The sequence below is a fragment of the Garra rufa genome, chromosome 19, assembly GCF_049309525.1.
Source record: "Garra rufa chromosome 19, GarRuf1.0, whole genome shotgun sequence".
Lineage (NCBI taxonomy): Eukaryota > Metazoa > Chordata > Actinopteri > Cypriniformes > Cyprinidae > Garra > Garra rufa.
Genome location: NC_133379.1, coordinates 40,188,201 through 40,215,243, shown reverse-complemented (window position 1 = coordinate 40,215,243; position 27,043 = coordinate 40,188,201). Strand labels below are relative to the sequence as shown.

Below are 27,043 nucleotides of genomic sequence, written 5' to 3'. Positions count from 1 at the left end.
CAGGCTAGCATAAAAAGGTGCATTAGAAGTTCATATTTTGCATTCAAAAAGTACTAATGTATACAATTTAGGTACTAAAATGGATTTAAGGGTAAATAAGATACAAGGATGTGTTTTTCTAAAAGTGTGCAGTTAAACTGCAGGATTTTGAATGTTCATGTGATCATATTTTTGTGTTGTTTTGTAGAGGATGAGCCGGATAAACCATCCGTTTGCACTGACAGCGAAGCGACCGTCTGATGCGCGATTCCAGATGCAAAGGCAGCGGCTCTGAACGACCTCGCTTGAAGCGTCAGCGATTGGCCAGGCGCGCGCTGGCGAGGAATGCAATTGGACAGTTGGCGCGTCAATCAAGGCGAATTCTCCTCCCCTTTCAGCAGGGTCGGGTGCGCGCGGAGCAAGCCCACCCCGAACACCTACAGCTGCCCAAACAGAAGACGCAGGAGGAGTAGAGGGCTCGGACATGGGGAGAAATCAGCACTGGCCCGTCTGATAGAGATCGGTGTTTTTTATTTATTAAAAAAGGATTAAAAAAAAAACCGAGAGGCCTTAGGAGAGAGAGGTAAAAAAAAAAGTAAAAACAAATACGGAGAGAAACCCATCCCTGGCACAAAGCTGGACATAAATCAATGGACTGAATGAAGACTGCCTATAACGCCTATCGATGCCTGGCCAAGGATTTGGATGCGTACGCCATGAACCCAGAGATGACAATGGACATTGGCAGCCTACACGGTGGAATAAGCCATGAGCAGGACTTGATGAGCAGCCACAGCCCCCATCACAACCGCAACCCGGGGGCTTCGTTACGGATACACCAGGATCTGACCGTGGCGCCGTCGCGCTCCGCGATGGTCTCCAGCATGGCTTCGATTCTGGACGGCGGCGGCGGCGGGGTTGGCGTTGGCGGCGGAGGAGAGTACCGTCCCGAGCTGTCGCTACCGCTCCATCACGCCATGAGCATGCCGTGCGACACATCCCCGCCTGGGATGAGCGGCACCTACACCACGCTGACCCCTCTGCAACCGCTGCCGCCGATTTCCACCGTGTCCGACAAATTCCACCATCCACACCACCACCATCACCACCACCACCAGCGTCTCTCTGGGAACGTGAGCGGCAGCTTCACTCTCATGCGGGACGAGAGGACTCTACCAGCCATGAACAACCTCTACAGTCCCTACCACAAAGACATGAGCGGGATGGGGCAAAGCTTGTCCCCTCTGGGCAACGGCCTGGGCTCCATCCACAACGCGCAGCAGACGCTCCACAACTACGGCGCGCATAGCCACGACAAGATGCTCAGCTCCAACTTCGACGCGCACACTGCCATGCTGGCCAGAGGGGACCAGCACCTCTCCCGAGGCCTCGGTGGCCCCGCGGCGGGCATGATGCCGCACCTCAACGGGATGCACCACGGCGGGCACCCGGGCCACCCTCAATCCCACGGGCCCGTGTTGGCTTCCAACCGGGACAGACCGCTCTCCTCCTCCTCCTCCTCCGGAGCGCCGGGCTCCGGCTCGGGTCAGCTCGAAGAGATCAACACCAAGGAAGTGGCGCAGCGCATCACGGCCGAGCTCAAGCGCTACAGCATCCCGCAGGCCATCTTCGCGCAGCGGGTGCTGTGCCGCTCGCAGGGCACCCTTTCCGACTTGCTGCGGAACCCCAAACCCTGGAGTAAACTCAAGTCCGGCCGCGAGACGTTTCGCCGCATGTGGAAGTGGTTACAGGAGCCCGAGTTTCAGAGGATGTCGGCCCTTCGGCTTGCAGGTAAGACAAGGTATCTGCTTTTGAACATCTTCTGTTGTGTCCCTTTAGGCTTCAGAGTTCGTGCTTGCAACTGATGCGCAAACGCGCTTTTAAATTTAAACATCCAGAGTGAAACAATGTATCGCACCAAGATTGTTTATTTACATTTGAAATGTCAAAAGTGCATGCTCTGGAAGAGCTGCTTCTGTCGGTGAAAGAAAAGCTTTTCAGAGGGGTGCTGAATAGGGATGTGTTGGTAATTACTGGACTGTTATTCCCCTCCTGCCCCTCTACATCAGGCTTGTTGCCCCCTCTAGCGATGGGCGGTGCAGGACCCCCTTTTTCCTTTGTTCGGCTGAAGAAAAAGCAAGACTTGAATTTTCAGCTTGAGTGTAGTTTTTGGCGTTCGAGGTGTCAGAGACGGTGTCGTGTTGTTGAATAGCATCCTATCAGTGCATTAAAATAAAAGCTTTGTGCGTATTGATTTTTAATTTGTAGGGTGATGCACAATTATTCACTGAAATAATGGACAGCTCTGATGCCTCATGCATTGTGCAACACAGGCACAAGCCTGTGCATTAACTTCTGCTTTAGAAAAGCACACAAACTGTGTGTATTTTGCTTAAATTGCAATGCATCTGAGTGTCAACAAAAGAGCATGTGTTTGAGCGCATACCAAAACACCAGCATCTTTATCAAAACATACCATCATTGATTTTTTTTGAATATGATGCGTTCGGCTAATGCACTATATGAACAGTTGTGTCAAGCAAACAAATGCCTTTTCTTTCATCAAGAATGTGATTTTAAACAGAAGTGTGCTTTGAGATGTTGGCGTAGGCGCTTTAATGCTGTTTCCCTGCAGGGCTCTGGTCTCACAGATGGCTTTGGGTTGGGGGGAAGGTATTATGTGATCTGCAGGGGAATTGAAAAGAAGAACAGAGGCTGCAGCGGCTCGATGAATTATTGATAGAAATCTCTGCGTGACCCTCAGCTCAACGCACAAAACGTCACCTTGTCTTGGGTTAAACAGGCAGAGATGTGCAGCCCGGCACCTGCCTTTTGTTCAGCGTTTTGGAAAGGAGAAGAGACGCAAATAATAAAGCAAAAATAGGCTGCTAGAGGAGTTGCACGTCGTGGCATCAGAAATGTCTGATCTGGAGAGAATGGCTGGCTGTTTTGTTTTCATGCTTGCATTTCATGCATGTAAATGTTGACTCAGAGCTACACTCGTGGTTCCTCCAAGAACTGTTAGTTCTCTCAAAAGAACCATTTCAAGTAGTGTGAAAAATGTTTTAGAGGTATTTCATGGAACCATTAATAAAGCCAGGAAAGAATCTTTAGTTTTGAGGTAAATTTGTAAATTCTTGCATTTTAATCAGCATAATATAATGCTAAACACATGATAAACAAATCCATAAATCACCAAAGACAATTGATTTTTAAACAAAATATAAAATGTTCTATTTATGAAAATTTAAATCAAAAAGTAGTTATGCTAAGAAATATGTCTATTTTTAGGCAAGTAATCAAATGTAAGTTATTGAGTGTCGTTGAAAATGTGACTCTTTGTACAGATGAGATTTTCTCGCTTGTTCTAGTTAAATCCTGATCTTTTTGCACTTTTAAAAGTCTAAAATACTATTAAATGTTTCACGTAAATGTTGATAATGTCATTTACAATGATTGGTTTAATCTAAAATGTAATGTAAAAATTAGTTTTGAACCCCATACCTGAAGCCACATAGAGATTTAATGACTTATTCGTCTTCTTTAAGCATCGTAGTGCAGGTGCCTGATGTCACCGGAGAAAACGAGCCTGTCTTTGCACTATTAATTTAGTCAAATCAAACGTGACGTCTGACTGGACCTCATTCCAGTCACACGGCACAGGCAATCAGCCATCGAGACGAACCTCGGCCTGTGCTGTCCGCCGCCGACAAACAACTTTATTAAGTAAATGATCAAAGGGGACAAGCGCTGTTATACGAGTCAGGACAGAGGAGATTGAAAAAGAGCCGGTGCTGGAGAAACACAGGGGTCCCGGCCCGTAAATAAGAGCGCTGGAGATGGATAAATATACCTCCAACCCATGCCAGACTGCATTCGGAGAGACGTCTCTCCTGATTTGGGCTTCTGGAATGAGTGTTTCGCTTTCCAATTGAAGACGGACAGGGATGATATGAAATATCTTTAGATATACAATGGGGTCTGAAAGTATGAGAGCACTTGCATTTTTGTAATTTAATTTAAGTATATTAACAATCTGAGTAAAAAGTTAAAATGACAACAGAATGAGCAACAAAGCTTGATCATGAAAGAGCATCTTGAGCATCTTCAGGAAATCTGACCATCTGTACAAAGAGTCACGTGATCAATGACACTCATTTACTGACATTTGATCCTAGGAATATTGCAACAACAAATGAAATATTTCTTCATTTTCACATCATTTGCAGTTTTATTATCTAAAAACTCTTTACAAGTTTGCACGAAGAAAAACATATTTTCAGGAGGATGTCAAACATTTGGACACCATTGTAAAGCAATATTTATTTACTAGTTTGCATGTTTTTTTTTTAACAGTAGTTAATGATAGTTCACACTGTGAACTAACATAAACAAAAACTTATTTTTACTAACATTAAAAAAGAGTAATGTTTTAAAACATATACAGATTATGCTTTCTTTAACGTTCTAGACATTAAATTATATTAATTAAAATTAAATCATGTAAATGATCCTAGAAATGTTGCAATGATATGTTTTCATTATTTTAAGTCATTTGCATTATTTAATATCTAAAAACTATTTATTCACTGGTTTGTGTGAAAAACATCCCACATTTTCAGTATGGTCTCAGACGTTTGGACACCACTGTAAAAAAAAATATTTATTTACAGGTTTGCAAGGAAAGCTACATTTTTAATGTGGTCTAAGATATTTGAACACCATTGTAAAGTATTATTTAATTCAGGTTTGCATGAAAAAAAATCCATATTTTAATTCTTTTAGGGCATCTGAACACTGCTGAGTAATATTAATTTTTTTTTTTTGTATTTGCATGAGAAAAAATATATTTTCAATGTTGTCTCAGATGTTTGGTCACCACTGTATATTTTTATTTATTTTTAATTTTGCATGAAAAAATTCCAAATATTTAAGGTTGGTCATCAAATTTGGACATTTGGACACCACTGTAAATTATTGTCTTTTCCCAGCTTGTATTGAAAAATCACATATTTTAATGTGATCTTAAGCATTTGGAAACCACAGTAAATTATAATTTGCCAGACATTTGGTCACCACAGTATATTTTTATTTATTTAAATTTTGCATGAGAAATATATTTGATGTGGTCTGGGACATTCGGACACCATTGTAAATTATTGCCATGTTTGCATAAAAAAAAGTTGTTAATGTAGTCTTAGATATTGGACACAACTGTAAATTAGTATTTATATAATTTTGTATATAAAAAAAATCTTAAGTATTCAGAAAAAATTGTAAATTATCATTTATTTCCACATTTGCATTAAAAAATCCAGTTCTCAGATCTGTAAATGATCTATTTCCAGGTTTCAGACACCTGAACACTACTGTATGCTATTATTATTTCCGTATTTGCATGAAAAAAATTTACATTTTCAATGTGGTGTCAGACATTCGGTCACCACTGTATATTTTTATTTATTTTTAATTTTGCATAAAAACCCCCAAATAATTAATGTGGTCTCAGACAGTTGGACACCACTGTAAATTATTGTTTATTTGCATGTTTGCGTAAAGTCTGAATTTTAAATTTTTTCCAAAGACAAAAATCTCTGATAGTTGGACACAACTGTATAAGTATTTATATAATCTTGTATTTAAAAAAAATCTTAAGCATTCGGAAAACCACTGTAAATTATCATTTGTATCCACGTTTGTATGAAAAAATCCAAAATTTTCAATGTGGTCTATAAATTTAATTAAATAAATTTATTTAAATAAATTTTCCTTTATTTATTTCTAGGTTTCAGACAGCTAAACACTACCATATGTTTTTATTTATTTCCGTATTTAAATGAAAAAAAAAATAGTACATTTTCAATGGTGTCAGACATTTTGTCACCACTCTATATTTTTATTAATTTTTTAATTTTGCATTTAAAAAACACCAATAATTAATGTGGTCTCAGACATTTGTACACCACTGTAAATTATCGTTTATTTGCATGTTTGCAAAAAAAAGTCTTCATTTTCAATTTCAAAAATCTCTGATATTTGGACACAACTGTATTAGCATTTATATAATATTGTATTTCGGAAAACCACTGTAAAAAAAAATTTCTACATTTGCATTAAAAATCCAAAATTTTCAATGTGGTCTCAGATCTGTAAATTATTATTTATTTCCAGGTCTCAGACACCTGAACACTACTGTATATTATTATTTATTTCCATATTTGCATAAAATAATAGTAAATTTTCAATGTGTTTAATATTTTTGTTCATTTTTATTTTTTGCATGAAAAAATATTTAATGTGGTCTGAGACATTTGGACATGACTGTAAATTGTTTATTTTTATGTTTGCATAAAAAAATCTGAATTTTTCACTGTAAATTAGCATATATAATCTTGTATTCCAAAAAAAATCTTAAGATTTTGGAAACCACTGCAATTGATCATTTATTTCCATGTTTGCATGAAAAAATCCCAAATTTTCAATGTTGTCCGATACATTTTAACACCACTGCATATTATTTTGGTAGAATAAGTGGTCAACCAATATCGGTTTTCAATGGCCAATGCGATACAGATATCTGGAATAAGATGGCCGATAAACACAGATGTAAAAGATAAATGCTATAAGTGAATCATTATGAAATTCAGATTTTTTTATTGCATAATATGAACTTCTCTTAAAAATAGCAATTGCACATCATAATTTTGTAACGTCCAAATGATATATCGGCCAGTGACTAGTTAGAATATCTAGTTGAAGTCACAATGAGGTTGTGTACAGTAAAATGAATGAATGATGTAAGATTTGAATATAAAGTGATAGTAAAGATGCAAAACAAAGGCTATAATTAGCAAAAGTATCTTATTTCAAATTCCAGGCCAATCGTGCATCATATTGTCAGTGTGTTGTTTGGTGGACTTGTCAAAGGGCAGAACCAGGACAAAGAGATCAAAAACCCAGGTCATAGCTGCTGTTTATTTCCGTCCTGTCGTTCAGTAATGTGTGTTAGAGTTATGTCACTTTTTTAAAACAAATATGTGTTGCTGAACGACGGCGGATCGATGCGGGTAATCTCTTAAAGATTAAAAGGGCATTAATGCTGGCAACAATAACATAAACGTGTGCACCCAGTTCGCATTGATCTGGAACCCGATCCGGACTTGTTCCAGTAAAGCTGACGCTGGAGGAACGTTCCCAGAAAGCCGACTGACTCCGCGCTAAAAAGACTCCTGGCGGGCTATTCTGAGCCGCGCTCGCCGCGCTTGTTTAAAAGGATCATTAAAGCCGATGAGACGCGAACTCAACGCATAACCGAGCGTTGATGTTTTCCAGCGGATTTTAGCAGGATGTTTAATCATCCCGGCTCTGTGTGGACTGGAGGAGGCCGGCGTTAAAAGGATGCGCCCGGTGACCTTCACACGAAGTCCGCGCCTCTCGGCTCCAGAGAGGACGGCGTCTGATAATTATAATGGCTTTGCGGTGCTTTGAGGGACCTTTTAGTGATGAGATTCTCTTCTCAACCCAATAAGTGTGTAACACGGGCCAAGAGAGTGAAATAATCCCGGCAGAAATATGATTGGCCCGACTGCTTTATCAGATACTCTTGTTATTGTGGTCAAGCTGTTTTTGATACAGAAAACAGGCTAATCCAATCTCATGGAAGACGTCCTAGCATTATATTATGAAAAACCCAGCATCGCCTGTTATATTGTTAAGATCATGCAGTGACACTTTACAATAAGCTTTCATTAGTTAACTAATAGTGAACAGCACATCTGTAGCACTTCGTTTGAATTTACAAATACTTGCTTTTTTAGTTTAGTTTAGTGCACTGGAAACTAACATGCACAAGATGTGTTTTTATTAACTAACATTTAAAAAAGCTTAATACATGTTCAGAATTATTGTTTGTTAGTGCATTAACTAATGAGACCTTATTGCAAAGTGTTACCAGTGCTTTCTAGAATATTCTAGAATTAAATAAATTAATTCAAATGAAATCATCTAAATTAGGGACTGAAACTTCTGCCCTTGAATATGTTTAAATGTGGTTTACAAACTCACATGCATCCGTTTTTTTTTAACTTGCATGTTCCAGAGACAATAATAATCAATGGTTTTGTTTTGTATGTATATATTTTATGTACTTCACTCATCTATAGGCCTCTGAACAATTCAGAACATTTCAAATACACAAAAGAGTAACTTTGATTGTGTAAGTCTTTATTATTTCCACATACTTCATGTAGTCGTTGCAATCAGTCCAGGCAAATTCAGCTGATATTCTGTACAGTTAGGTCTAATAGTCTGAAAATGCTTCTAAATTCTAAAGTAATTCAAGATTTGTGACCCTGGGTCACAAAAACGGTTATAAGGGTCAATTTTTGGAAATTGAGATTCGTACATCATCTGAAATCTGAGTGAATAAGCTTTTCATTAATGTATGGCTTGTTAGGATTGGACAATATTTAGCTGAGATACAGCTATTTGAAAAACTGAAATCTGAGGGTGCAAATAAATCTAAATATTGAGAAAATCATCTTTTAAAGTTGTCCAAATCAAGTTCTTAGCAATGCATATTACACTGAAAAAAATGATTCATTGAATTACCTACATTTTTAAGGTAAGTTGTTGCAATCAATTTATTTTTGCGGCATTTAAATAAACAAAATTAGCTAACTAACTGTCAACAATTTTTCCTTAAATGCAGCTAAAATAAATTGATTGCAACCACTTACCTTTAAAAAAAATAGTAAATTCAATAAAAAAAAATTCCCAGTGTATTAATCAAAAATTAAGTTTTGATATATTTATGGTAGAAAATTTGCAAAATATCTTCAAGGAACATGATACTTAATATCCTGATTATTTTTGGCGTGACATCGATAATTTTTTTTTTTCTTTTTGGCTTTTGCTACAAATTATTACCATGCTACTTAAGACTGGTTTTGTGGTCCAGGGTCACATTTGTCATTGCAAATTATACCAGCATAGTAATTTTAATAAAAAGTTGTGATTAGTTGGAAAAATACTTCATTAATCATCAAATTGCATCTCACAGTATGTATGTTCCTCCTCGTATATATCTTCTAGCACAGATCACTGAAGCGTGCGTTCATGCAGTTGCAGGTTGTTTTTTTGTTTTGAGGTGAAGTTGATGTGATTATCTCTGTGTCAGGCTGAAATGTCTCGTGATTGGGGGATCGCCGTCAGCACCGGCCTGAGCAAAGGGCAAAGTTTTTGGTCTCTCAGCCCCACAAAACGGCCCGTGATGCTGCTGTCAGTAAACGAAAACAAGTTTTTATGGAGCGAGTCTATAGGGGAATCATTTGTCCGCCAGTTTTTCTTTTTATTTTGGTTTTATACGTGTGTTCCAGCAGTCTGGACTGTTTGGTTTCATGTTAGTGAACCACAGATGAATGATGTAGATTAACTTGTTTTTGCAGCATGATAAAGTTTATTTTATGTAAAACGTGTACAAAGTTTATTCTTTAGTTTACACACCATTATATCTCTTACTCTGCTGTGGCTTGCTAAAAGAATCACTTTTAACTTCAGCTATGAGGAAAGAGAGGTTCATGTTTGCTTTTCTAGAAGCTGATAAGAGCTTACGTAATAAAACACAGCCATTATTTACAGTTGGGTCTTATGTTCTTTTAAATTGAGCTTTTGTCAGTGGGACAGGTAACAAACTCTGCCATCATTTATTCACCTACATGTCTTTCCAAAACGGTCTGCTATTATTTTGTACATTTATGTTTATGCATTTGACAGATCGTTGCATTGCATTCCTTGGGAATCAAACCCATGACTTCAGCTTTGCAACTTAAGGAATATTTTTAATGCAAAATTATAAATCCTGAATCTTGATGCAACTCTTTTGCATACAGCAGTTCATAGCCATATCTATCAAGCTCCTGAAAGCCTTGAAACATGAAGTAATTGTATGATGTATGTTATTTAAATGTCTATTAGTATGGAAATTAGCTGCTTGAATATCTACTTTTAAGGTTAAAGCATCTTATGGGTTTGGACCTGCATGAAGGTTGTATAAAGGATGACAGAGTTTCCATTTTAGGATGTGATGCAATCAGGGTTTGTGTGCTTTTAGAACAGGTTGTTTCTTTCCAGACAAAGATACAGATAACAAAAATACCTATTTAAGTAATCACCGTTGCTTATTTATCTGTGGCACTTTTGTGCATTTGTAAGCATTTAGTGTTTTTGTGAAGCTGATTGGATTGTTGACTGATGTTTTTGACAAGTGTGCATTGTTTCAACACATTGTTTGTGAGTGTTCTGATTGGCTCTATCAGTGTGCTGATGTTTCTGTCTGGCAACAAACCTTTGAACCACTGATGTCATCATTTCAGACCCAGATGAACTCTGACCTCTTATTCACTTGATCAGGGAACATTTGTTTTGTTCCTCATGGAGATCAAGAGATACAGTGAACCTGAAAGTGGCTGGAGACTAAAAAGAAGTTGAGTCTGGAGTCTCACTTAAGGACACTACAGACAAAACAATTGTTTTTTCATGCATTGGTCATTTTTGAGACTTTGGATGGTTTTTCTTTCAGACTATTGGAAAAAAACATCTAAAATATACATTTCAAAAATAAATTGTATTACATGTTACCAATTTGCATTTGTAGATTTCAATTTTAGTACATATCTTAAAAGTTTTTTTCTCAACTTTAACAGAACTTACATACACTAAAACTTAGGGTTTTATTCCTCTCTATATTCTGAAGATTTTTTACTGAGTGTTTTGTTTATATATCAATTACACTGGTTTATATAACATTCCATTCTTAAAAGCATGTTAAAATATGTATCTTTAAAGACTGTGAGAGTTTTTTTTTTTCCACTTCAGCAAAAACTAACATACACCAAACTTAGCAATTTTATTCCTCTCTATATTCTTAAGATTTTTACTCTGGGGTTTATTTATATATTAATTGTACTGGCTTCTCTGTATTCTGAAGATTTTTACTGAAGGATTTTTTTTTATATATCAGTTGCACTGATTTATACAACATTTTATTCCTAAACATGGTAAAATGCATATCTTTAAAGACTGTGTGAGTTTTTTCTCTACTTCAGCAATACTTACATACGCCAAACTTAGCAGTTTTATTCTTCTCTATATTCTGAAGATTTTTACTGAGGGGTTTGTTTATATATCAATTGCACTGGTTTATATAACATTTCATTCTTAAAAACATGGTAAAATGCGTATCTTTAAAGACCGTGCGAGTTTTTTCTCTACTTCAGCAATACTTACATACACCAAACTTAGCAGTTTTATTCTTCTCTGTATTCTGAAGATTTTTACTGAGGGGTTTGTTTATATATCAATTGCACTGGTTTATATAACATTTTATTCTTAAAAACATGGTAAAATGCCTATCTTTAAAGACCGTGTGAGTTTTTTCTCTACTTCAGCAATACTTACATACACCAAACTTAGCAGTTTTATTCTTCTCTGTATTCTGAAGATTTTTACTGAGGGGTTTGTTTATATATCAATTGCACTGGTTTATATAACATTGTATTCTTAAAAACATGGTAAAATGCGTATCTTTAAAGACCGTGTGAGTTTTTTCTCTACTTCAGCAATACTTACATACACCAAACTTAGCAGTTTTATTCTTCTCTGTATTCTGAAGATTTTTACTGAGGGGTTTGTTTATATATCAATTGCACTGGTTTATATAACAGTTTATTCTTAAAAACATGGTAAAATGCGTATCTTTAAAGACCGTGTGAGTTTTTTCTCTACTTCAGCAATACTTACATACACCAAACTTAGCAGTTTTATTCTTCTCTGTATTCTGAAGATTTTTACTGAGGGGTTTGTTTATATATCAATTGCACTGGTTTATATAACATTTTATTCTTAAAAACATGGTAAAATGCGTATCTTTAAAGACCGTGTGAGTTTTTTCTCTACTTCAGCAATACTTACATACGCCAAACTTAGCAGTTTTATTCCTTCTCTATATTCTGAAGATTTTTACTGAGGGGTTTGTTTATATATCAATTGCACTGGTTTATATAACATTTCATTCTTAAAAACATGGTAAAATGCGTATCTTTAAAGACCGTGCGAGTTTTTTCTCTACTTCAGCAATACTTACATACACCAAACTTAGCAGTTTTATTCTTCTCTGTATTCTGAAGATTTTTACTGAGGGGTTTGTTTATATATCAATTGCACTGGTTTATATAACATTTTATTCTTAAAAACATGGTAAAATGCGTATCTTTAAAGACCGTGTGAGTTTTTTCTCTACTTCAGCAATACTTACATACACCAAACTTAGCAGTTTTATTCTTCTCTGTATTCTGAAGATTTTTACTGAGGGGTTTGTTTATATATCAATTGCACTGGTTTATATAACATTGTATTCTTAAAAACATGGTAAAATGCGTATCTTTAAAGACCGTGTGAGTTTTTTCTCTACTTCAGCAATACTTACATACACCAAACTTAGCAGTTTTATTCTTCTCTGTATTCTGAAGATTTTTACTGAGGGGTTTGTTTATATATCAATTGCACTGGTTTATATAACAGTTTATTCTTAAAAACATGGTAAAATGCGTATCTTTAAAGACCGTGTGAGTTTTTTCTCTACTTCAGCAATACTTACATACACCAAACTTAGCAGTTTTATTCTTCTCTGTATTCTGAAGATTTTTACTGAGGGGTTTGTTTATATATCAATTGCACTGGTTTATATAACATTTTATTCTTAAAAACATGGTAAAATGCGTATCTTTAAAGACCGTGTGAGTTTTTTCTCTACTTCAGCAATACTTACATACACCAAACTTAGCAGTTTTATTCTTCTCTGTATTCTGAAGATTTTTACTGAGGGGTTTGTTTATATATCAATTGCACTGGTTTATATAACATTTTATTCTTAAAAACATGGTAAAATGCGTATCTTTAAAGACCGTGTGAGTTTTTTCTCTACTTCAGCAATACTTACATACACCAAACTTAGCAGTTTTATTCTTCTCTGTATTCTGAAGGTTTTTACCTAGGGGTTTGTTTTTATATCATTCATACTGCTTTAAATAACATTTTATACCTAAAAACATGGTGAAAATGCATATTTTTCAAAACCGTGAGTTTCTTTCTCCACTTCAGTAGCACTTACATACACAAAACTTAGCAGTTTTATTTCTCTCTATATTCTGAATGTTTTTACTGAGGGGTTTGCTCATATATTATTTGCTTTGATTTCTATAACATTTTACTCCTAAACACATGACAAAAATGTGTTTTCCTGGTTTATTGAGTGATGAAAAGAGATATCCAAAATCCTCTCTATAAAAACCTTCACGTCTAATATGTTAACAAAATGAAAGAATTTTGAACCTGGCTTTACCCACTGTTTTATTAAATTTTCTGTTATTCAATACAAATCAATGCAATTTTAATTACATAATGCCTTGCTTGCTTATTTAAACATAACATATCAGAAACTTGTAATACAAAACAGTTGTCTTAATGTACTGTGATTAATCAACTGGTCTTAAAGTCTTTATGATCTGCCTGGTAGAATTTTTACCCTATTGCCTTAAAATTGTCCAAATGTCACAGCAAGCGTTGTTTATTTGTTAAGAATGATGCACAAACACACTTTGCAAGCAAAATACTTAACAGTATGGTTTGAAATAATGAAACAATAGTTCTAAATTTACCAAAACACAAGTTAATAAAGACATTTACTTTAGAAAAGATCCTACAGTATTTCGGACATGCACATGCTTGATATATTTATAAGCATTATGCATGTGAACAAATGATTTTGGGGTTACTGTATTTAGTTCTGGCCAAAGCAAGATGATCCACTGCAGAGAACACATGACTATGTTCTCTCTTAGTTTCTCTTCCCTTCCCCTCCTCCATCTCTCGGCGAGGTGTCCGGCCTCCACATTAAGGATATCCGCACATGCACAGAATGACACAGCTAAGTGCAAGACTACAGCATAATGCATTTAGCAAGTCCTCTCGCTCTAACACACACTCACACACACACACAGGCCACTTCCAGAAGAGCGTATGCTTAGAAAATGGTTGATACTGAGATCGGAAGCATTTGAGCGGCCCGGTCTAGTGTTTCATACTCACACGACTGTGAGAGTATGAAACACTAGACGAATTAAAAAAAGAGTGATTTTCTCTCATCTGTTATGGGGAGGTTTCAGCGAACAAGTGAAAACATCATTAATGATCGTGTTTTGTGGCGAAATATTGATCTGATGTCACCCACCGCCCCCCCCCTCGCTCTCGTCTCCCTCTCTTTCTTTGTACTGTATCTCTCGCTTTTTCCCTCTCATGTAAATCTGATGACTGTAAGCATGTGACTGGAAATTTAACGATTTTGTAAATGGCATTACAAGTGCCTTCGCTTTTAACAAAGAGTAGGGATTTGCAATTTTTATTTAAAGTAGTTTCAGACATTTACTAGTTTTTAGAGCAAACGTTGATAGAGCAATATTAACCAGGCTGATTAATTGGCATGTATTTTTTAGGTTATTAGTAGTTATTTTAGTTTTTAATTTTATATTTACTTAAAATTTTTGTTATTTAGCTTTTTTTATTTGGCAACCTGCTGAAATAAAATTGCATCAAGTTTTAAGTTTTTAAACAAATTTAATTGAATACACTTTTATTTCATTGAATCTCAGAGTGTTTTAAGTAACTAACAGAACGTTTTAATGGTTTTAGATTTATAAAATCTGCCGACTGCCTAGTCAATACATTTTGTGCAAATATGGTAAAATAAGTGTTCAAATTCATAAATTTTGTGTAAATCTCTTTAGATAGCTACACTCAACCTGTTTTGGTCAATCACTAATTCTCAGTATGGATTTTTCTTGCATTTTCAAGATCACGCAAACCATCTTATCTCAAGGTTTTTTGCTTTTGTCTTCAGAAACGAGCTTCAGCAGCATCCGCATGTATAATTCAGTGGTGATCAGACAGCGGTTTGTTTTTTGTGAAGTCATGGCACATAATGTACCGAGAGAACCAGCAGAGTAAAACTACTGAATGTGATGTGAAATTTACTATCTTAATGCATGACTATAAGGTTTTATAGTCAATCATTCATCAGTGCATGTTATTGCAGTAAAATATAATGGTTTGCTCTAACTTTAAAAAGATTTTCTTTATTTGCTGATGTCATGTGGGCCGTATGGGCTGTTGGTCATGTTAATATGTTTTAACGTGTGTGTTTCTGCTGCTCAGAAGGGTTTTTCTTTGTTTTTTATGTTATATCAGTGATTCTAAATACATTTAAAGGTCAAAAAATCTTTTAGGAATTCTAATGGAATTTGGATTTTTTGGGTTTATCAGTAGCCAAAACATTGATATATGTGAGCCTGGACCACAAAACCAGTCTTAAGTAGCACAGGTATGTTTGTAGCAGTAGCCAACAATACATTGTACTGTATGGGTAAAAGTTATTGATTTTTCTTTTATGCCAAAAATCATTAGGATATTAAGTAAAGATCATGTTCCATGAAAATATTTTGTAAGTTTCCTAGTGTAAATATATCAAAACTTAATTTTTGATTAGTAATATGCATTGCTAGGAACTTCATTTTGACAACTTTAAAGAAGATTTTCTCAATATTTAGATTTTTTGCACCCTCAGATTCCAGATTTTCAAATAGTATCTCAGCCAAATATTGTCCTATCTTACCAAACTATACATAAATAAAATGCTATTTTTATTCTAATTCATCTAGATGATCTTAGTATATTTTTATTTATTTTTTTATATATATATTGTTTCCAAATTATGATACATATTCTATGAGCAATTCTTATCTATTCAGATTTCAGACGATGTAAAAATCTCAATTTCATAAAATTGACCCTTTTGGCTGGTTTTGTGATCCGGAGTCACATATATAATAATAATATTATTATAATTGCTCAAAATTTGCACAAAAAAAGTTTTTTTGGCTTATGCCAATAGCCTCAATATGGCCAAATACCAGCTAATATATGTTCTTACCCAATTTCTATTTATTACACACAAAATCCATAAAGAATCCAAAAAGAATCCAGTATTTATTCTAATTCATTTATTCTCTAAATTTCGGAAAATCTAGATAATCTTACTATATTTTTATTTCATTTTCTTCAATATTGTTTCCAAATTTTGATGCATATTCTATTATACATTTGAGTTTATTTACTATTGTTTTTGTTTTGTAACCTTCTCAATGCATTTGCATGAAACGGATTTTTTTTTTTTTAGTTTTTCCGTAAATTCAATCCATCCAGTGGAATTGAAAAGAATTTAGATTTTTGATTTTTATGTTGCATTTCCAATTTTTTTCATTAACCATCATCAGCATTTCTTTAGATAATTTTATACTTCAAATAAAATTCCACTGCATCCAGATTTAATATATATAGGTCAGATGGTCTTTGGGTTCCTCATTAATTACTGAAGGTGTAAGCTGATACTCAATCCAGGCAAGAACTGATCGATTTCATATGGCCGGGCCTTTCAGGGCAAGGTGGAAAGCGTTCAGATATGAGCGAACGATGGCGGTGTGGATAGGACCGTTCCACTGGACGTTTCCTCTCACACACATTGATTTACATTTGCCAGCAAGGAAAGATAAACCAGCGGTGTGAGAGCTGCTCTTACCCGTTTGATGAAAGGCCAGGGAAACCTGAGGTATTGATCAGATTGATTGAACTCTACCCCTTTTAGAAAAGCCCAAAGTTGACACCCCTCTCCCACCACGGAAATGGTAAATCCCTTTGAATAATATAATTGCTTTTTTGATCGCACTGTAAAGCGCCATGAGAACCCGTCTTGATGGAGTCAGTGTTGCGTGGACGCCCATTGACGGCTGAGATTGCGTCTTCGTGTGTGTGTGTGTGTGTGTGTGTGTCTGTGTGTGTGTGTGTGATTCTTTCGGCCGCAGTAAGCAGAATACCAAATGATGACGGGGAAATTCACTGCTCCACAAAAGCAGCAGTCTGGAGCTTTTATCCAGAGCAGCACTGAACAGAAAGCCATCAGGGCCTCGTAAAGAGATCTTGGTTTAGGAAGTAAACATTGATCCTTTATTTTACTAGAGAGAACAAAAGGAGAAAGTACAGCTGCCTCGTGCACTACAAAGACAACTGACCCAGCTAACAAAAAAGAAGAATGCTATGCTAACGTTCCTTTTCAGTTGTGAAAACATTACCTCTGAATGTTCAAAATGTTTAGTTTTTAAACATTATTCCTTGGTTATGCGAATGTTCCATTTTCTAGTTCATTATTTTAAAACCTTATGGAAATGCTACTTTTGAATGTTCTCTAAACAGAAACAAGTTACATTAAAAAAAATGTTAGTTGAACATCCAACAAAAATGTTTAAAAAACATTCTTGAGTTCTAAAATATTTTCATAGCTCAAAAAAGACGATGTTTTTGCATTCTATGAATATTTTGTGCTGACATTTTTCTTAAAATTATTCTCTGAAGACTCAAAACGTCTATTTATTTTATTTTTTTTGTAAATGTTAGTTACATTTAAAATGTAACTAGCTAAAATGCTTTAGAAAAAGAAATATAAATGTTTTTGTGCTGACAGTCAGAAAAAAATATTAAATATGTTCTAATTATGTTTTGCTAATGTTTGCATTAAGTTATGAATAATTTCTGAGTGTTCGAAATGTCCAGTTTTTTAAATGTTGGTTATGTGAATGTTAAGGAAACATTCCATTTTGTCATTTTGGAAATGTTACTTTTGAATGTTTTCTGAACATCCTGAAACAATTAGTTACATTTAGAAAATGTTAGTCGAACGTCCAACTAACATGTAAAAAAAAAATAAAAATAATAAATCCATGTATAATGTTTTTGTGCAGACATTCTCATTAAGCTATGGAAATGGTTATTTATTTATATATATATATATATATATATTTTTTAAATGTTTAAAAAAAGTTTTTCTTGGTTAAGCGAACATTGAGGGAACATTTAATTTTATTATTTTGCAAACACTATTGGAACATTAATTTTGAATGTTCTCTAAACATTAAATTTAAGAATGTTAGCTAAAATATTTCAGGAAAAAATGTCCCATGAATGATGTATACATTTTTTTGTGCTTGCATTCGCATTAAGTTATGAAAACTGCGTTTCTGAATTTTCAAAATGTCCAGTTATTTGAATGTTTGAAAACGTTTTTTCTTGGTTATGCATATGTTGAAGGAACATTCTGTTTTATCACTTTGTAACATTATGGAAGTGTTACATTTAAATGTTCTCTGAACATCCTCAAGCGAATAGATACATTTAAAACACGTTATAATAAACATGCAAATAAATACTAATATAATGTATAATGTTTTTGTGCTAACATATGTTCTAAGAATGTTTTGCTATCATTCTCATTTAGTTATAGAATTTTTTCCCCCCCTAAATGTTCTCTGAACAACATGTTTTAAAAACGTTTTTTCTTGGTTAAGCAAACAATGACAGAACATTCCATTTTATCATTATGGGAACATTAGTTTTGACTGTTCTGTTACATTTTAAAAAATCTAGTTGAACATTTAATAAAACATTTCAGAAAAAAAAAAAACATTCCATGACTTAAGTATAAAAAATGTTTTGTGCTAATGTTTGGGAACAATATTCTATTAATGTTACTGGAAGAAGGTTTGTTTGTTCCAAAACGTTCTGAGAAGATTCCCTGTCAGCTGAGGAAAATATTCCCCAATTTAAGATGAATTAATTTCTAAAAATGAAAATAGCGCGGCATTGGAATGCTTATGGATTTTTTCTTTCCATCATAATTTGAATCCAGTCCTTAAGGATAGAAATCCTATATTAATGAGTAAGAATCATTTGACTGCTAATATAACCTTGTATCATTATCCTAAAGGATCCTAATCCTAAATAGGATTTTACTGAAGCAAAAGTGTTGGGTTTATCCAGCAGGATCTTATTTGCTTCTTATAGGATTCTTATTGATCCTATTAGGATCCTTGAGGATTTATTTCAAATTATGTATTCCAATTCCTCGAATCCTGTATGTATTCCTTCAGGATTTGTTCTGACTAAATTCCAATGTTCCAATACAAAATTGCTTTCTAGATATGAGAGAAAAAAACACGTATTCTGTTAACCCTGCACTTATTATGTGATGTCTAACCTGCAGAAATTATGGAAACTGCTAAAGATTAAGACCGGTAGCTAAATGGGGTACTTTTAGCAAAACCACAGAGCTTAAAATAAGCAGACAGACTGTAGTTTGTAGGTTTTGCACATTAAACGGCTGATGTTTTGCTAGAGGAGCATCAGTAATGGAGGCTTTGGGTGGAATGGCGCACGCTGCTCGTGTTACTGTGGGGCTGATGGGGGAACAGCGCCATCTACTGCTGATCAAACACTCTGTGTGTGTCTGTGCTGGACTGAAATCATTTCAACACAACACTGAAGGAAACCTGATATCTTACACATCAGAATGATATGCAACTGTGATTGTTTACATGATGACGACAACAGATGATTCTTACAAGAATTCATTCTTACATTTGCCTGCATAACTAATTAAATGGTCAGAATTGTGAGAATAGTGCATCTAGTCTGTGCATTAGCACAAGTAGACAGCCGTAAGACAAAAGGTCTTTCAAACTAGCTGGCATTTCTGTTATAGCTTATTTAGAAATGTAAATGGTCAGTTCTCACTTTCTGGCAAGGTTCCTCCTGTAACATTAATAGATTGTTTGTTTAAAGTTGTCTGGTCTTTAATAACATTATTTATGCTTTCAGAACATCCACAAAACAAAAGTAACGTTCCCATAATGTTTACAAAATTATAAGATGTAACGATCACATGTTTACAAAATAATAAAAATGTATGATTCCTGTATGTTTACAAAATGATGAACCGTAAAATTACCATAATGTTTGCAAAATGATAAAATGTAATGTTCCCTTAATGTATGCAAAAGTTAAAATGTAACATTCCCATGTTTACAAAATGTTAATGATAAAAATTGCAAAATTTAAAAGGTAGCGTTTCAAAAAAGTTTAAAGAATAATCAAATGTAACATTCCCTTAATGTTTGCAACATGTAAAATGTAACTTTCCCATAAGTTTGACGCAACGTTCCCACAATACTTACAAAATGATCAAATGTAACGTTCCCATAATGTTTACACAATGATCAAATGTAACATTCCTAAAATGTTTACTAAATGAGAAAACGTAAAGTTTCCAACAATGATAAAATGTAACGTTCACTTAATGTTTATAAATTATAAAATGTAACATTTCCCTAATGTTAGAAAAATGACAAAACATAACTTTCCCTTAATGTTTGCAAGATTTAAAATGTAATGTTCCCTTAAGTTTGCAAAATTATCAAATGTAAAGTTCCCTTAATGTTTGCAACATTTAAAATATAACGTTCCCTTAATGTATACAAAATGACAAAATGTAATGTTGCCTTAATGTTTGCAAAATGATCAAATGTAACTTTCCCTTAATGTTTGCAAAATGACAAAACATAACATTCCCATAATGTTCGCAACATTTAAAATATAACGTTCCCTTAATGTATACAAAATGACAAAATGTAACGTTTCCTTAATTTTTGCAACATTTAAAATGTAACGTTCCCTTAATGTTTGCAAAATTACAAAATGTAACGTTCCCTTAATTTTTGCAAAATTACAAAATGTAACGTTCCCTTAATTTTTGCAACATTTAAAATGTAACGTTCCCTTAATGTTTGCAAAAAGATAAAAGATAACATTCTCATAATGTTTACAAAATTGAAAATGTAACGTTCCCTTAATGTTTGCAAAATGATCAGATGTAACTTTTCCTTAATGTTCGCAACATTTAAAATATAACGTTCCCTTAATGTATACAAAATGACAAAATGTAACGTTCCCTTAATTTTTGCAACATTTAAAATGTAACGTTCCCTTAATGTTTGCAAAAAGATAAAAGATAACATTCTCATAATGTTTACAAAATTATCAAATGAACCATTCCCATGTTTGCAAAATAGGATGAACAAAATGTAATCTGAGCTTGAATGGGTTAACGGTAGTTGAGGATAAAGCGCTGAAGTCTGTCTGAGTTTGAGATCCCTAAACACTCAGTCCTGCATTTCTGCTGCCATTGTTTCTGCATCAATTATACATGCAAAGTGTGGAAATATTGCTGTGCATTTGTCTTTATCAAATATTTAGTTTAAGCGCGCTGTGATAGGGGGCCGACGAGGGCTTTGTCGTTTTTACACACGCAAGTCTCTTGGACGTCTGTCTGCAGCGCTCAGCAACTTCTTCTGCCTGAGTGCAAGACCTGCGTTTTTTCGCACTCTTTACACTTGGCATGCTGCCGCCTTAATTTTATGACAAATGGGTCTGAGCTCTGTGTGTGTGTGTGTGTGTGTGTGTGTGTGTGTGTGTGTGTGTGTGTGTGTGTGTGAAGCAAGTCTGGTAATGAGGGTGTGAATGCAGCAGAAGTGAAAACTCACACACACTGTGTAAAACCACACTGGCGTGTGTGTGTCCGCCTTTATTTACACCGTAGTTTCCTCTTACATAATAGTTTTGTACTCAATTGAGCTCTTAACCTGATTTCTATTGATCTGGCCCAGGCTCAGTTGTGCATACTTAATTCGGAGAAGTAATCAAATCAAATCTTGACACACACACACACACACACACACACACACACACACACACACACACACACACACACACACACACACACACACACACACACATATATGTAGTGCTGGTACAAATGGTGTTCATTTTATGCTCTTTGCAGATACAAAATATGTTTTAGTTCATAATTAGTGTTGTTGAGTTGTTGCATGTGATTTTTCAAGTGCAGATTTGTGGCAGAAGCAGTATGATCTTTCATGATTTTCATTCACCTTTGGACAAAATGCACAATTTAATGCATACTTTTTCATGCATTTTAATTCAGAAGCTTTTGTGTCACAAAAAATACCTGAATTAATCATTTTAATGCATTTTTATTTTATTGCATTACATTTTTTATTTAATTTTGTTTAACAAAAAACTAATTAAATTAATTAAATAATATGTCAAAATAGAGATATTTTAAAAGTAATATATGGTATATTTATAAAAAAAACAGTTTGAATATATTTTTAGAAATTAAATATTTAAAAAATGTAAATTCTAAATAAAAAAAAAGCATTTTAAAATAATTTTAGATTTTATGGGTTTGAACTTTAATTAAACAAAAATAATTAAAAATAAAAATGATAAAAAACTAAAATCTGTTTAGTACCTTTTATAATATATTATCAAGATAATTTATTTTGCATTTTAATTCAGTTTTGTGTTAAATATCAGAAGCTTTCGTAATTGAATTGTGTCAAGGAAAAGATTTTAATTCTTAAATCTTAATTGTTTGAAAAAAACAACAACAACAAATTAAATAATATATATATAAATATATAAATTATATATTAAAATGTAACAGATGCTATATTTATAAAAAACAGTTTGAATATATTTTTAAAAATTAAATATTAACAAAATATCAAATTTAAATTATATATTTAAATAAAAAAATGCATTTTTAAATGATTTTAGATTTTATGGATCAAACGTCAATTAAACAAAAATAATAAAAAATAAAAAACAAATTCTAAAATTAATTACTAAAGTACCTTTGGTACATTTTATAATATACTGACTACCACAATAAAATAAAATAATAAAATAAAATAAATTTTACTTACTTTTGGTTAACTTACTGTTAACCTATTTTCTCATATTTAAACCATTTCCTTTTTTAGCCTTTTACTATTAAAATGTAGATTTTTTTTAAGATTAATTTCCACATCGTCTACAATTTTAAAACGTCATTTTAAGATGAAAACTTTTGTTGGGCTGTAAGATAAAAAATATTTGTCCTTTAAAAGGTGAAAGATTTGTAGACACACCTGGGTTAAAATATATTGTAAGACAGTCAGCTGTTATATTTCTAGTTTTTCATCATAGTTTTCAATGTGTTTTGCATTACATCTGTGTGATGTCTTCAGCTTTAGCAGCGTTTACTGAGATCAGCACAACAGACTCACACACAGCTCAGCAAAATCCACAATCATTAAAACTGTAGAAACACTTTCATACACATTAATAAGAAATTCAGCCCGAGGCTGTGATAAACTGTATCATACAGATATACTGTAAGCAAAGCTGTTTTAAATTGATTGACTTCTTTAGTAATATATAAAGTGCTTTATTATAGACCAACACAAATTATAGCGTTGCATTATAGAGTATGATGCTACACATAAGTCATGTTTTAATTGCTGTATTTACCACTGAGTCTGTGTCTACAATGAAATACTAGCTTAGTGCTTACTCTACAATTATTGTGCACTATTTACTGCCTATTATTTTTAGAAATACAATGTGAAACAGTAGGCAATAAGAAATGATACATTATTCAAACAGTAATATGCCAGTTGTTGTTACATGCATCTCATTGCATATTTAATTATACGTGGCTTGCATTTATTATCTCAGAATTCGGGTATATTTATTTTGCATTTTAATTCAGGTTTGTGTTACAAAAATCAACTTTAGTAATTAAATTGTGCCAAGAAAAAGATCTTTGTTCATCATTTTAATGCATAGTTTTTAATGCACAATTTTTATTTTGTTGCGCAGCCTTTTATTTTTATTCAGTTTTGTGCATAAACAACCCTTATCTGACTATTTAAATGTGTCAAAAAAAAAAGATCTGGTTAATGCATCATTTTTAATGCATCAGTTTTATTTTATTGTTTTGCATTTTAATTCAGATTTGTGTCAAGAAGGGGATCTGGTTAATTTGTCACTTTTAATGCATTAAGCAATTATTTTTATTTGATTGCATTGCATTGCATTGCTTTTCTTTTAATTGCATTTTAATTCAGTTTTTTTGCAAAAAGAAAAAGAACATTTAGCTGTCTAATTAAATATGTGTCAAGGTAGAGATCTCTGGTTAATTTGTCATTTTAATGCATAATTTTATTTTATTTCATTGCATTGCATTACATTGAATTACATTGAGATATCTGGTTAATTTGTCGTTTTTAATGCATTATTTTATTGCATTGCATTGCATGGCATTGCATTACATAACATTGTATAATACATTGTTATTATTGCATTGTCTTTTTATTGCATTTTAATTCAGTTTTGTGTGAAAAGAAAAAGAAAATTTAGCTGTCTAATTATGTGTCAAGATAGAGATCTGGTTAATTTGTAATTTTTTTAATGGATAATTTGGTCACACTTTATATGAGGTGGCCTTAACTATTATGTACTTGCATCAAAAAATAAATACAATGTACTTAATGTGGTCATTTTGCATTGCAAAACACTTTTGCTTCTATTAAGGTGGGATATGGGTAAGGTTGGGGACAGGTTTGGTGGTTTGGGTAGGTGTAAAGGTGGGTTAGGTTGTAAGGGATGAGTCAACAGTAGTAATTACATAAATTAAATACAAATGTAATTACATGTAGGTTTTTGAAAAAGATAAGTACAATGTAAAACATGTATGTACACATTGTAACAAATTATTAATTTAAATGTAAGTACATAGTAGTTAAGGCCACCTAATGTAATGTGAGACTGATCATTTGAATGCATTTTATTTTATTTTATTATTTTATATTTGATTTTATTTGATTGCATTGCTTTTTTGGCATTTTAATTTTAATTCAGTTTTGTGTTAAAAAATCAGAAGCTTTAGTAATTAAAAATTGTGCCAAGAAAAATATGTTTTTTTTATTGCACATCTATGCATTTTTATTCATTTTTGTGTATGAAAAAACAACCTTTATCTGACTATTTAAATAATGTGTCAATAATGGATCTGGTTAATGTCTTTTTTTTAATGCATCATTGTTTTTTGTTTTGTTTTGTTTTGTTGCATTGAATTTTATTGCATTTTAATTCAGTTTTGTGTAAAAAGAAAAAGAAAATTTAGCTGTCTAATTAAATATGTGTCAAGATAGAGATCTGGTTAATTTGTAATTTCTTTAATGGATAATTTTAATGCTTTATTTTATTCTATTGCATTGCATTTTGTACAGTATGTGCTTATGTGCTTTTGCATACTGAACATTTTGACAAATGTTGTTGATCCGGATCTATCAAGCACACTGTATACAGTATACATGCTGCAAAAAGAGTGTAATCCCTAGCCTTTCTCTATATATTTCTGTGGTGTTTGTTGTTGATTTGTTGATGCTGTCAGTGTAGATCAGTCTGGTTCTTGCTCTGGTTTATCTGGTAATTATCAGGGATCATGTGTTTTTGGTCTCTTGTGATAAAAGACCCTAAATATAAAGCAAGCAGCTCCAAGTGAACAGGAGTGAATTACTCTGGGAATCTTAGTGGTCGCAGAAGCAATTACCTGGAGAGGATCTTTAGCTTCCTCAAATCATTTACAGCTTTCCTGTCAGACACGCTGATCTCAGTTCAGATGTTACACAGTTTGAGTCCCGATTCCTGAATAATAATCTGTTAAAACACAGTTGAAGAGGTTTGCTCCAATGCCAGTGTGTTTATTCTATGTTATTTTATATTAGCTCATTAATTAAAACAAAACGTAAATGAACAAATATGAATTTTAGATTAAAAAAAACTTCAACTTTAAGTACTAACATTACTAAAACAAAAACGAGTAAATTAAAGTAAATTAGACATAAAAAACCTAAATTAAAAACATCAAATACTCATAATAATACTAACACTGAAATAAAAAATAAACTAAAGCTAAATATATAAAGAGATTACAATAAAAAATTTACAAAAGCAACACAATGACTAAAAAATAAACCAATAAATGGAATTATTAAAAAATATATACTATATATTATTAAAAAATATATTATTTTACTACATTATTATATTACTAAAACTGAAACTGTTATAAAATTTAATTTAAGGTAAATGTATTTTAAAAATCATTTTAAAAATAAAAGTGACAAAACACAATTAATAAACCTAAAATTGAAATAAAATACAATAAAATAAAATTACTAAAAAACAAAAAATGACAAAAGCAAATAACAAAATTACTAAAACAATTATAATAAAAAATTGTATACTACTATAAAATGTGTGTGTGTGTGTGTGTGTGTGTGTGTGTGTGTGTGTATATATATATTTTATTATTATATTACTAAAACTAAAACTGATGTAAAATTTAATTGAAGCTAAATTTAATTAAAATTAACTAAAGTACAAAACACAATTACTAAACCTAAAATTTAAATAAAATAAAATAAAATAAGTAAAAAACAAAAACTAATAAAAATGACAAAAGCATGTTTATTAGTTTTTTTTCTTGTTTTTTTTTTATGTGCACATAACAAAATTACTAAAACTAAAACTTAAATACAAGTAAATTAATGCTAAATAGAAAAAAAAAACAAAAGCACAAAAAACCACTAAAACTTGAAAATGAAAACTGAAAATGTAAAAATTAATTATTTTACAAAATGTTAATAAATACTATGATAACACTGAAAGTGTTAAATGTAAATAACACTCTCTAACTGTTCTTTCTGTCACTTGATTATTTTTCTTTTTTGTAATTGTCAGGCTGTAGGTTCAAACCCTGCATTAAATGTTTTAGTATTTGTTAAATGCATGAATCTACGTGTGATTGATTCTAACGTGTTTCTTCTCTTTCTCTTGTGTCTCCTTTCCAACAAACGAAACCCCCGAAGCGTGCAAAAGAAAAGAGCAGGACCCGAGCAAAGACAGGAGCAATACACCAAAGAAATCACGGCTGGTTTTCACAGACCTGCAGCGGCGAACGCTTCTGGCCATCTTTAAGGAGAACAAGCGTCCGTCCAAAGAGATGCAGCTGACCATCTCGCAGCAGCTGGGTCTGGAACTGAACACTGTCAGCAATTTCTTCATGAACGCCCGCAGACGAAGCCTGGACAAATGGCTGGACGAGGGCAGTCCGGGCAACACGTCGTCCACCTCCAGCACTTGTACCAAAGCGTGA

General features: G+C 33.2%; 1 protein-coding gene across 1 annotated transcript; it reads left to right on the top strand.

Moving 5' to 3' along the window:
- Positions 1 to 638: 638 nt before the first annotated feature.
- LOC141292974 (one cut domain family member 2-like) lies at positions 639 to 27,043 on the top strand. Its single transcript, XM_073825022.1, has 2 exons — positions 639 to 1,770; positions 26,757 to 27,043. The coding sequence occupies exons 1-2, from the start codon at positions 639 to 641 to the stop codon at positions 27,041 to 27,043; spliced, it is 1,419 nt and encodes a 472-aa protein (XP_073681123.1).